Source organism: Lissotriton vulgaris, chromosome 5 (assembly GCF_964263255.1).
Source record: "Lissotriton vulgaris chromosome 5, aLisVul1.2, whole genome shotgun sequence".
In the NCBI taxonomy this organism is placed as follows: domain Eukaryota; kingdom Metazoa; phylum Chordata; class Amphibia; order Caudata; family Salamandridae; genus Lissotriton; species Lissotriton vulgaris.
Window position 1 is genome coordinate 65934551 of NC_141693.1, and position 13133 is coordinate 65947683.

The following is a 13133-nucleotide window of genomic DNA, read 5'->3' on the forward strand; positions in this document are numbered from 1 at the left end:
AAATATCCTCACACAACGACATACGGAGAATCAAGTCTTGCCCTGAGCTTACAGTTTTACTGGTCAACTAAAGCTAAACCCCACAAAGACTGAATTCTTCATTTATTCCAACAGCTCAAAACAATCCCATTTTCATGATTGGCTCTCCAACTTAAACCAGGCTTTTACCCCACCTTTGACACAGACCTCTCATTCAAAGAACACATTGCAAACATCTTGAAGAAAGTGAAGTCGGAAGATGACTTCAGAACAACCGTACAAGTCCTCTTCCATTGGATGGAGGCAAAGCCCTTCTCAACTGTCTCCGCAATACCACTAGGCAACTATTAAAGGTAGCACACACGAAGCAACACAGCTCATCAAGGTCTTGAAGCAATTTGATCATATCACCTCCATATTAAAAGACTACACTGGCTCCTCCTTCCAGCCCAGATCATCTTCAAGACCAACAGCATCACTTATAAAGCGCTCAACAAGACACCAGCTTAACTTGCAAACAAACTAACCCCAAGTATAGAGAACAATGTTAGACCAGGAGGACAGATATCACCAGACCTGGAGAAAAAGAATGTAAGAATAAAAACAACCACAAGCAAAATCTTCTCTATTCATGCTCCCATAATCTGGTAAAGCATCCCTAGCAATTTGAAATCAGCTCAGACTCTCCCACAATTCGGAAAGATTCTGAAAACATATCATGAAGCACTACCATAACTGGACAATCCACTCTTGCCCTTCACCCAACAACTGTATCTTTCCAGAGGCCTTGTCCCCAGTTCAGTGCTCTGTATCCAGAAGGTAAGTACTGGCCACATATATCAAGATTGTATGTACAAATAACAGATATCCATATGGTAAATTCTGGCCACAAATATACATATTGGTCTGTAATACGATATCAGTGCCCCCTGACCAATTCGACATTTCCTCACAGCCTTAATGTGTTTGTGAGGTTCCCTCTGAGCCTACCGTTTCTATTCCAATTCACGTTAAATGACATCAGGCCCTCGTCCCATAGTGAACGCTCTTGAAGAGTTCTCTATAAAGCAATGCCTTCTATTGACAAAGAACTAGCAGCCATAGACAGAACGCAGGAGCCAGACCCACGTGTGATCTACACAGAGAACAGACAACCAAAGTGAGATAGTGGGCACAAGCCATGTGCACAGTCTGGGACATAGAACACAACAGGAAAACAGGTACCAGCTCCATACAGGGCATAAGACAAAGAGCAGACAGGTACAGCGAGAGAGCAGGCACTGGCCTCATTCAGGGTTTAAAGCAGAAAACAGAAAGATTCACAGAACAGGTACCAGCCTCATACGGGGTCTGTGACAGAACAGACAGAGCAAGAGAGCAGGAGCCAGCATAATACATGGTCAGCGAGAGAGCAGAAGCCAGAACATACAGACACGGCGAAAGAGCTGAAGCCAGCTTCATACATGGTCTGCGACAGAGAACATACCGAGAGCAGAAGCCAGCCTCATACATGGTCTGTGGCAGAGAACAGACAACCAAGTACGACAGTGGGCACTAGCCATGTGCACAGTCTGCGACATAGAACACAGCAGGAGAACAGGTACCATCTCCATACAGGATACGAGACAAAGAACAGACAGGTACAGCAAGCAAGCAGGTACCAGCCTCATTCAGGGTTTCTCTGTGGCAGACAGGATCTGCCACAGAAGAGAGAGAGAGCAAGTGCCAGATCTATACAGGGTCTGCCACAGAGGACAGATCTATACAGGGTCTGTCACAGAGGACAGAAAATAAGAGAGCCAGATCTATACAGGGTCTGCCACAGAGAACAGAAAATAAGAGAGCAGGAGCCAGATCTATACAGGGTCTGCCACAGAGAACAGAAAATAAGAGAGCAGGAGCCAGATCTATACAGGGTCTGCCACAGAGAACAGGAAATAAGAGAGCAGGAGCCAGATCTATACAGGGTCTGCCACAGAGAACAGGAAATAAGAGAGCAGGAGCCAGATCTATACAGGGTCTGCCACAGAGAACAGGAAATAAGAGAGCAGGAGCCAGATCTATACAGGGTCTGCCACAGAGAACAGAAAATAAGAGCAGGAGCCAGATCTATACAGGGTCTGCCACAGAGAACAGAAGCCAGATCTATACAGGGTCTGCCACAGAGAACAGGAAATAAGAGAGCAGGAGCCAGATCTATACAGGGTCTGCCACAGAGAACAGAAGCCAGATCTATACAAGGTCTGCGACAGAAGAAACAGCCAAAGCAAGCGGGCCGGTGTCAGATCTATACAGGGTCTGCCGCAGAGAATAGACAGCGAGAGCCAATGCACGATCTATACAGGGTCTGCCACAGAGAATAGACAGCAAGAAAGCTGGAGTCAGATCCCTACAAGGTCTGCCACAGAGAACAGAAAATACGAGAGCAGGAGCCAGATCTATACAAGGTCTGCCACAAAACAAACAGCCAAAGCAAGCGAGCCGATGCCAGATCTATACAGGGTCTGCCGGAGAGAACAGACAGCGAGAGCCAAAGCGAGATCTATACAGCGTCTGCCACAGAGAACAGATAGCGAGAGACCCAGATCTATACAGGGTCTGTCACAGCGAGAGAGCAGGACCCAGATCTGTAAAGGGTCTGCAAAGAGAATAGACAGCGAGGGAGCCAGATCTATAGTCTGCCACAGAGAACAGACAGACAGAGAGGAGGAGTCAGATCTATACAGGGTCTGCCACAGAGAACAGACAGCAAGAGAGCTGGAGCCAGATATATACAGGGTCAGACATAGAACAGACAGCAAGAGTGCCGGGGCCAGATCTATGCAGGGTCTGCCACAGTGAAAAGGCATTCACAAGAGAGCAGGAGCTAACCCACAAACGGACAGGGGTGAGAAAGGCAAAGGGGGATAAGGGTTTACTAGGGTTCAGGGATGGGTAAAGAAAGGGAGGTAAGGCATTTTTATGATTCAGGATCAGGTAGCTGTAAAGGAGGTAATGGTTGAGGGGCTTGTGGAGGTAATGTAGAGGGACTGGTAGAGGTAAAGGGGTATTTGCAGCCCCCGGTGAGTTGGGCGTACAGTCTGTACCATAACCGTAAGACTGTGCGCGCCACACCCTGCATTGCTGCACCTCTTCACCTGCGGCTCTTTTACTCTGTACCATGCCAGCCTATGTGCAACACCCTGTTGCTGCACATCTTGACCTGCAGCTCTTCTGCTCCTTACCATGCCAGCCTATGTACCACACCCTGCATTGCTGCACCTCTTGACCTGCAGCTCTTCTGCTCTGTACCGTGTCATCCTATGTACCACACCCTGCATTGCTGCAACTCTTGACCTGCAGCTCTTCGGCTCTGTACCAGGTCTTCCTATGTACCACACCCTACATTGCTGCACCGCTTCACCTAGGACTCTTCTGCTCTGTACCATGGCAGCCCATGAGCCACACCCTGCATTGGTGCACATCTTGACCTGCGGCTCTTCTACTCTGTACCGTGTCAGCCTATGTGCCACACCCTGCATTGCTGCACCTCTTCTGTTGTGTCTAAGGACGTGAGACACACACTGAATTGTAGCATCAACTCTGACACCAACAAATGCTTGAGCCCATGTACTACACACTGCACTGCAAAAATGAATCCTTCAAGTATAGCTTGACATCACAAAACACCCACACATCCCTTCTGATCTTCTGCAGCCACCTGTGTACCGCAAGGTATATGCCTGTGGTCTCAGCGCTCTGACAAACACACTGTGTGCTCTTTTGCATCTTCTTATATAACTCTCACAGAGTGCAGGCTTCGTAAAATTATAACATTTTTACTAGACCTGCAAGTCTGGTAAATTGAATAATCTACTTGACCTAACTGTAATGTACTTGACCCGTTAACGGTGTAATCCTAGGCAAATCTTTTGTCTTATGTAGCCTCCTTTTTCTTCTTTATCACACAAAAGAGCACCTTCAAATATGCAAGTTCACTATTTCTGCTGTACAAAAAAACTATTTTTATTAACTAGACTAAACGTTTGCTCCATGTATAATAAGAATAGAGCCCACACAGAGGGTACACATAATCCCTGGCTTGTCTCTTAGTTCACTAATGGCATTGTCATCTGGTGAGGAATATTTTTATTTTAAAGACCCACTTTTCATAAATATATTACTTAAGCATGATGTGGCATTACATTTACAGACCGTACATTTTCCATTGACATGCCCACAAACTTTTCCACTAACATGTAGCTATACTGATAAAACTATATAGAGCATATACAATGTGTGGAAATTTGATTTCATCATTAACAGTTAACATTTGCACATCACCAAGTAAAGTGTTTTGTTGTGTTCCTATAAAAATCTTTTTTTCATCTAACAGAATTACAAACATGTGCCTACATAACTACTGAAATATATTTTGAAATGTTTGTATGGTTCAATTATTAGATATTTCAATGTTGTGTTAGAAAGAGAGCCTGAAATATTACAGCCTTTTGTTTCACAGCGTGATTGTCACACAGTTCACTTTAGAAAATCCTCTAACTTCGCAGTCATAGAAAGAAAATGAAATGTAGGAAGACAAACTGACTTTTGACCTCAGTCTCTGAATGGCGAGTAAATGTGACAAGAAAAAAACAAGATTTAAAGGCATATTTATTGCTCATTCACTTTGTGAGCAAACAGAATACTCATCGATACGCTTTCTCTTTCTTTTATATGCTCCTATTTTCATTGTTCTGTTGTGGAAGAAAAGGAGGTATGTTGTATTCTCCCTATTGCATATTCCTATGTATGCCTTTACCCACTTAATGCCCTTCTAATGGAATACCTCTGCACTGTGATGCACTACGGAATGTTGGGTGCTCTTTGAAGATAAGCCACAGTTATGATGGGGCTGAGTTGCCTGCTGGCTGCTCCTGGTGGTGCTTGTTCCAAGCTACTTAACAACTTACAATAAATCTTCATGAAAAACCTCAACCAGTCTGGAGTCCATTACTACACATACATACCTTATGTTCTCTGTGAGAATCAGAGTGTCTTCACTCCTGAACCATGACAACCCGTGTTGCTCAAATGTGAATTACCATGAATAAAAGAAAAGAGGCGTTTTGGCTAAACGCAACAGTTCTTTAATTAAACGTGGAGGGTCCATTCCATCAAGTAGGGGGTCTGTCGAAGAGCCAGATTTTGAGGTTTCTTGCGAAGATGGGGAGCGATGTTGTCTGTCTGAGGTGGAGCGGAAGGGCGTTCCATGCTTTGGCCGCGAGGAAGGAGAAGGAGCGGCCTCCGGATCTGGTCTTTCTAGTGCGGGGGACCACGGCGTAGGAGAGCTGGACTGATCGTAGGGTCCTTTGGGGTGCATGGAATTTGAGCCGGCTGTTCAGGTATGCTGGTCTGGTGCCGTGGAGGGCCTTGTGTGCGTGGGTGAGCATCTTAAAGGTGATTTTCGCCTCGACGGGGAGCCAGTGGAGTGTGCGCAGGTGCTGGGAGATGTGGCAGTGTTTTGGCAGGTTGAGGACCAGTCTTGCGGCGGCGTTCTGGATGTTCTGTAGCTTGCGGATGAGGTTTTTGTTTATTCCGGCGTAGAGTGCGTTGCCGTAGTCGAGTCTGCTGGTGACCAGGGCGTGAGTGACTGTCTTTTGGTTTTTGAGGGGGATCCATTTGAAGGTCTTACGAAGGAGGCGGAGGGTGTGGAAGCAGGAAGATGAGACAGAGTTGATCTGGCGGTCCATTTTGAGCTCGGAGTCCAGGATGATTCCCAGGTTGCGTGCGTGGTCTGAGGGGGTTGGCGGGTTTCCGAGGGCAGTGGGCCACCAGGTGTCGCTCCAGGCGTCGGGGTTTGGGCCCATGATGAGTACTTCTGTTTTGTTGCCAGGGAGCGGTTGATGGTGTGGCGGAGCATGGGTGCGATGGTGTCCGCGGCTCTGTTGAAGATGTGGTGGGGGCAGGGGTCCGTGGGGGCCCCTGAGTGGATTGACTTTATTCTCTTCAGTGTGTCTTCGGTGGTGAAGGCTGTCCAGTCATCAATAGCTGGTTTCCGGGTGTCGGGGGTAGTTGGTGGAGGTTCAGTGTGTTGGTTGTCTTCGTCGAAGTTGTCATAGATGCTCTTGGTGCGCGGCGGACGCTAGTAGATGACCTGGACAAGGCTGAGCGAACTCTGCGAGTGGTAGAGAAACTGAGACCCAACCGCCCTGATTTGCAGGACAGGGTATGCGCTGCGCGAGAGGCGGTGGCTGCAGAAGTGGAGCGCCTCCGTAGTTTTGATTACAAAACGTACCTAACTAAGGCGCTTGCAGAGGGGGACAAAACGGGGACACTCCTGGCCTGGCTGGCTAACCCCAGTAGGGGCGCCGCTCCGATACTATCCATGGTGAATGCGGATGGCACTTCATCCACCTCCCAACCGGACATATTGCGTTGTTTCACAACATATTATGAAAGGTTATATGGGAGAGAGCTAGTGGACCGAGCCGAGATGACTGACGCCTTGCTGTCGGAGACCCAACTGCCACACCTCGAGCAAGAACAGGCAGAGGCCCTCGGGGGCCCGATTGAACTAGTGGAGATTAGAGGGGCCATAAAAAGAATGGCGCGCAACAAGACACCGGGTGTAGATGGACTACCAGTGGAATTTTATGGAAAATATAGATATCCTAGCACCACGCCTTCAGCTCGTATACCTCGAGGCGAATGAGAGGGGGGAGTTGCCCCGCTCGATGCGCGAGGCGATTATGGTCCCCTTATTGAAACCGCGTAGGGACGGCACTGATCCGGCGTCGTACCGACCTTTGTCGATGCTGACGACAGATTATAAAATACTGAGTACTATACTAGCCGCCAGATTAGTGTCCCACATGCAGGACTTGATTCACAAGGACCAGTCGGGCTTCATACCCACCAGAAACAAGTCACACAATATCCGCAGGTTGGCGAGGCTTGTGGCGGACCCCCCACCGCTCGCCAGAGCCCCTATGGTCATGGCGATTGACATAGAGAAGGCCTTTGATAGCCTGGATTGGTGCTACCTGTACAAGGTGCTGCACAGTTTTGGTATAGGTGAGGGATATGTGCGATGGACGAAAGTGCTCTATGCGTCGGTTGGAGCTAGGGTGCGGGTAGGGGCGCTGATATCGGATCACTATGCAGTGCATAAGGGTACTAGGCAGGGGTGTGCACTCTCCCCCCTCTTATTTGCCCTCGCGATGGAACCGTTGGCAGCGCTGGCCCGGAGAGGAGAGTATTACTAGGGGCTGGAGGATGGCGGGACCCACCACTACATATCGTTGTACGCAGACGACCTCCTGCTGTTCTTGGACAATGCAGAGGAAGCGGCGGAGGGGGCGGAGCGCCTTTTGGCGCGATTCGGGGAGGTCTCAGGCCTGAAAGTGAATTGGGCAAAGACATGCCTCTTCCCACTCCGGAAAGCGGAGCGTTGTCCCTGGGCCCACCCCAAGCTCCGTTGGGAGCCGGACTGCCTTCCTTATTTAGGGGTACACGTCTACCATGAACCCGCTGACCTGCTGGAAGGCAACGTCGGCCGCTGTATCCGTACGTTACAAGGAAATATGACCTTTTGGGCCACTCTTCCGCTGTCCGTGACAGGTCGGGTATCCCTGCTTAAAATGATAGCCCTACCGCGGTTGTTATATTTCTTTAGGACTCTCCCAGTGTGGATACCGGGAAGCGTCTTTCGTCGCCTGAAATCACAGATGGGGTCCTTTATGTGGGGTACTGGTCGGAGGAGGATATCTTTGGCGACCCTGACCCGCCCGAAGAACGAGGGCGGCCTCGCGGTTCCGGATTTTGAACTCTATTATTTAGCTGCCCAGCTGCAGTTTTTCACACAGGAGGTAGCAAGGGTATACCGGGGCCCGGAACAGGAGAGGGACACTGGCACTCCCCGCCATGTACTGGCGTATATTACCCTACAACAGAAACTCATACTTCGGGGATTATCCCAGGAGGAACGGACGCTGAGGCTCTGTTGGAATCGCATGCAGAGGCGAGCGGGTCCGGGTCATCCATATGCGCCAGAGATCCCACTAGGTATGTTGACAGCGTTTCCGCACGGCGGTGACTGGTCGAACCTCCAGAACTGGGAGGAGGCTGGCCTGCAAGTGGTGGGGGACCTATACTCTGATGGGGTGCTCATGCCTTACCAGGCCTTGCAGGAACAGTACGACCTTCCAAGGGGTGATTATCTTTTGCATGCGGCCGTGGTGCGCGTGATCCAGGCGCACTGGGGGGGAAGGGCTGCTTGAACCTCCAACATCACCTGCATGCCAATACACGATGATGGCTGCGGGAACGATTAAGGCAGTCACATGTCTGCACTCTAGACTACTCGAGGCTAATTTACAACCCCTGACGCGACTTAAAACCCAATGGGAGACGGACCTGCAGAAGGAAATCCCGGACACGACGTGGGCTCAACTGGTTCAGAGGGCCAGGAAAAGCACCAGAAACGCCCGCTTCCAATTAATACACCTCTACATACTCCATAGGGCCTACCTTACCCCACAGAAAATATCACAATATTTTGGCGCAGAGGATGCAGCGTGCCCCAGATGTGCGCTATTAGGCGCGGACTTACTGCACATGCTGAGGGGCTGTCCGTACCTACAGGACTTCTAGAGGGAAGTGGGCGACACCCTGAACGAAGCCACGGACAGGGACCTGCAATATGACAGTGCGACTACAATCTTACATTGGTTCCCACACACACGCAATACTAAACTGACGAGCAAATACATAGACATGGGCCTACTTATCGCAAAGAGGGAACTTACCAGGGGATGGAAATCAAAGACGGCGCCGACACACCGGAAATGGCTGACCGAATTCCAGAAATGGGCGGCAGCAGAAAGCACAATCAGATACCAGCTGGCACGTCGAGGGTCAGACGAGAAAGCTCAGGAAACGGCGCTAGCATGGGAAATCTTGGTCCAAGCACTCAGGGACAATGCAGTGGAGAGTGAGGAAGAAGAGGACATAGACGACCCCGGGGTCCAGGGGGAGGCGATGCCGATCCCAGCACCTGCCACGGACACACACACTCCATGATTTACTCTAAACTCCGTAGCTAGCCCACATACTTCAATGCACTACTACCGAACACAGGCACTGGACACCGCAGAACACCGAAGGGGAGGGGGGAGGGGAGGGAGATACAACACCCCAACGACACCAAGAATCGCAGTACACACTGTTGAGATACTAGAGGGGAGGGTTTGGTTAAAAAAAAAGTTAAAAGCAGATGGCGGTTGACCACAGGATAAGCCACCACTGAGTAATGTGGAAATGTGCTGATTGCAATCGACGCCACCCGGCCTCAGGGATGCGGGTTATAAGGCTGTGTACATACTACTTGGTAACACTGTGAACACTAAGGTCCCGCGCAAACAAAATTGTGTATACACTGTAATGTGAATATTGGAATCTGCAATAAAAATTGTTTTACAAAAAAAAAAAAAATAGATGCTCTTGATGTTGTGGTGGAAAAAGGTGCTGAGTTTGTCGCAGAGGTCTTGTGAGGGAGGGATGTCGGTAGACTCGCTGGTGGGTTGGGCGAACTCCTTGATGATGCTGAAGAGTTCCTTGCTGTTGTGTGCGTGGGTGGGTGGAGATCTGTCTTCAATCGCTTTTTTCCTCGTTTCTCTGATGAGTTGATGGTGGGCATTGGTGGCGGCTCTGAAGTTGTTGTGGGCTTCTGTGGATTTGGTGTTTCTCCAGGCCTTTTTGAGGCGGCGGCATGTGCGCCTGGACTCTCGAAGTTCGTTGGTAAACCATCTGGCTTTCTTGGCACGGGTATTATTGTTTTTCTTGAGGGGGGCTATGGTGTTGGTGCTGTCCGAGATCCATCTATGCAGGGTTCGGGCTGCAGTGTTGGGGTCGTCGTTTTCCGCGATGGTTGGGGTGGAGTTGTTGAGTGAGGAGGTGAGCTGGTCGTCGGTGATTTTGGTCCAGTTTCTTTGTGGAAGCAGGTGCTGGTGTCTGTGGATGGTGGGTGTTCTGAAGGTGAAGTGGACGCAACGATGGTCGGTCCATGGGAGTTCGGTGGTGTGGCTGAAGATGATGGAGTTTCCTGTAGTGAAGAGGGAGTTGAGGGTGTGTCCTGCTGAGTGCGTGGGCTCGGTCACGATCTGGCAGAGTCCAATGTTGTGGAGGTTGTCCAGGAGGCATGTGGTGTTGGGGTCCAGTTGATTGTCGAGGAGGAAGTTGAGGTCTCCCAGCAGGTGGATGCGATGGCCTGCGGGGAGATGATGTCAGTGATGGAGTTGGCGAAGGGTCCGCGGGGTCGGTAGATGAGTGTTCCTCAGAGGACGGCGGTGGGGCTGGCCAGTATCTTGAAGTGAAGGTGTTCCATCAGTTCTGTGGACTCGTCAGGGAGTGTGCTCAGGCAGAGGCTGGATTTGTGGACGATGGAGATTCCTCCTCCTGGGTGGGTGGTCCTTCCTGGAGATCTTGTATCCTTGGGGGATGGCGATGTCCGGTCCTGAGGTGGCGTTGGTCCAGGTTTCGGTGAAGAATGCTACGTCCGGGGTGGTGCTGTCGAGGAGGTCCCAGATTTCTGTGGCGTGTTTGTGGAGGGATCGGACTTTGAGGGGGATGCATTGCAGGGTCTTCGGTTCGGTTGTGTTCTTGTGGGCGGGTTGTGCTGGATCCGTGTTCTTGGCGGTGCTGCAGGTGTGCCGGCAGCGGTGACAGCTGAAGGGTCCATGGGTGTCGGCTGGTGATGCTAGCTTGCAGTTGTTGTTGCAACCTGGGTTGAGTGCGTGGAGTGCTGCTGGGTCATAGCGTTGGCGGGGGGGAGGTCCAGGGTTCCTGGTGCTGGTCGCGGACGGGCGCAGACGTGCTTACCTTTGATGCGCCTTCGGTGCACCAGCGGCGCGCCCGCAGCCCGCGCCCGCCATTAAGTAGGGGTCGGGGAGGGCTGGACAGCTGGGAGGCGGGAGAGGAGCTGGATTGGGCCGGTCGCGCTGGGGGGGGAGGGGCTGCGTGGGCAGCAGCGGCAGGGAAAGGTAAAGGGAGGAAAGAAGGGATAAAGAAAAAAGGGAAAATAAGCAGAAATAAGGCACAAAAGAGCAGAGATGCAGAAAAGGGCAGAAAGGTGAAAGATGGAAAGGTAGAACGAGTGAAGGAGCAGAGGGAGAGAAAGGGAAAATGGGCAGAAATAAGGCACAAAAGAGCAGAGGTGCAGAAAGGTGAAAGATAGAAAGGGTAGAAAAACGAGTGAAGGAGCAGAGGGAGAGAAAGGGAGGATGGGCAGAAATAAGGCACAAAGGAGCAGAGATGCATAAAGGTGCAGAAAGGCGAAATATAAAAAGGGTAGAAAAACGAGTGAAGGAGCAGAGTGAGAGAAAGGAGACAGAGGTCCACTGGACCACCAGGGATGAGGCGCAGGGAAACCTGCGGGTGGAGGAGGGCCTCAATCACTAACACTCAAGAGTGCAGGGGCAGGGGCACCTCACTTAATGGTGGAGCTGCGAGGGTGGGAGAGCAATTTCACTGACAATGAGTCAGTGTAATGTTATTCATATTAATATGGACCTTCTCAATATCAACACGCACATACAACCCATGTGGTCTTGGGCATTCTTCTCAATGAGACCCCCGGGGTGAGGTTTGAATCCCATATTACCTAAACTCATACTTTGCATCCTCTTAAAGACTTAACGGGTGATTCCACTAGTGAGCCCTGAACATCCACACACATACCTTGTTACTCCTACACCTTCGCCCTCTGTTGAACACACACACTTTTTACAGCCTTCTTTTCGGGACCCACAGAATTCGTAAACATGGACAGACATGCATAATGCCCTTCAGCAGCCTCCTATATGGACCTGCAGGGTAACTAGTGACCCCTTGAAATCCACAAACATTCCTTGTGCTCTTCTAGAGCCTCTTCGACGGGATGCACAGGGAGACGTGTGACCTCTGAACACCCGCACACACAGCTTTTGGTCCCCTGCTGCCTCTTGGTGTGGCTCACCAAGTGACTTATTGATCTATAAATTTCACAGACATACCTTGTGCGCTTCGCTCAGTTTCATAACACCTACACACACCCCTTGTACTCCTCTGCAGGTCCCTCACAGTGGGACTGTGAGATCCCTGAAGGCCCACAGACATACCCTGTGATCTTCACTTGTAGTACCAGAAATCACACCTTGTGCTCCTTTGCAGGATCCTCTATGGGGCTCACAGTGGGACTCTATGATCCCTCAAGGCCCACGGACATACCTTGTACTCCTCTGCAGCCTCTTCTACAGGAGTCACTGAGTGGGTTTTATGCTCGTTGGACTCCCGGCACACCAAGCATATCAACCTCTGATCCTCTGCACAGAACAGCCTCAGCTTCTCTTCATGTTTCTCACACAGATTATCCCCCTGGGGCTTTACTGGGGACAGATGAAACTGTTTTAACATGTCCACGATGTTCCCAAGTTGCTTGTTGGGTCGGAGGTTTTTCACACAAGATGTTGCTCTGCACTGTGGACAAGGGAAGCTTTCATCTCTTTCCTCATAGGTCAGAGTGATGCAGGAGCGGCAGAAGTTGTGCCCACAATCAATAGTCACTGGATCAGTGAAACATTCCAAGCAGATAGAACACGTGGCCTCTTCCTGGAGGTTCCCGAGCTGAGAAGCTGCCGCCATGATGCAGAAACCAGAGAGTTAAACTAAGTTTCCTTTTCTTCTTTTTAAAAGTGGGAGAGACGGCGCCATTGAGGCGCAGCGTAGGCTGGGATTGGCTGACGGTCTGCAGGCTTCCCATTAGTTACTGTGGATGAGCAACATCATTGTGGATTGGCTGATCGTCTGCTGGTTTCCATTGGTTGCTGCTGAAGAAAAGTTAGGCTTAGTCTAATTGGTATAAAGTCTGCTGGGTGGCCATTGGTTGGTTAATCTCTGCGCAGCCACGGATTTGCTTGGAGCCGGAATGTTCCTATTCCCTTTTATTGGTTGACAGCCTGCTGGCTCTCATTGGTTGACGCTGAAGATGTTACATAGCCTTGTAAACATTACTTCACGCTGTGTTCTGTGTTTTTCGAAACGTAAAACATTAAACGGAGGAAGACTTGAGAAAGGGAAAAACACTTGTAGAATGAAAACAAGCATTGAAAATGCAATAGGTCTCGCCTTTGATTAAGTTC

The 13133-nt window shown here is 50.2% G+C and overlaps 1 protein-coding gene across 1 annotated transcript in view; it reads right to left on the minus strand.

The window, feature by feature from the left end:
- The window catches only part of LOC147710186 (E3 ubiquitin-protein ligase TRIM39-like), a 144152-nt gene extending 131412 nt beyond the window's left edge, over positions 1–12740 (minus strand). Inside the window, exon 1 of the mRNA XM_086920873.1 lies at positions 12223–12740. Within this exon, the coding sequence (XP_086776999.1) occupies positions 12223–12636 (414 nt within the window). The 5' untranslated portion in view covers positions 12637–12740. The remainder of the gene's footprint in view (positions 1–12222) is intronic.
- Positions 12741–13133: the final 393 nt, after the last annotated feature.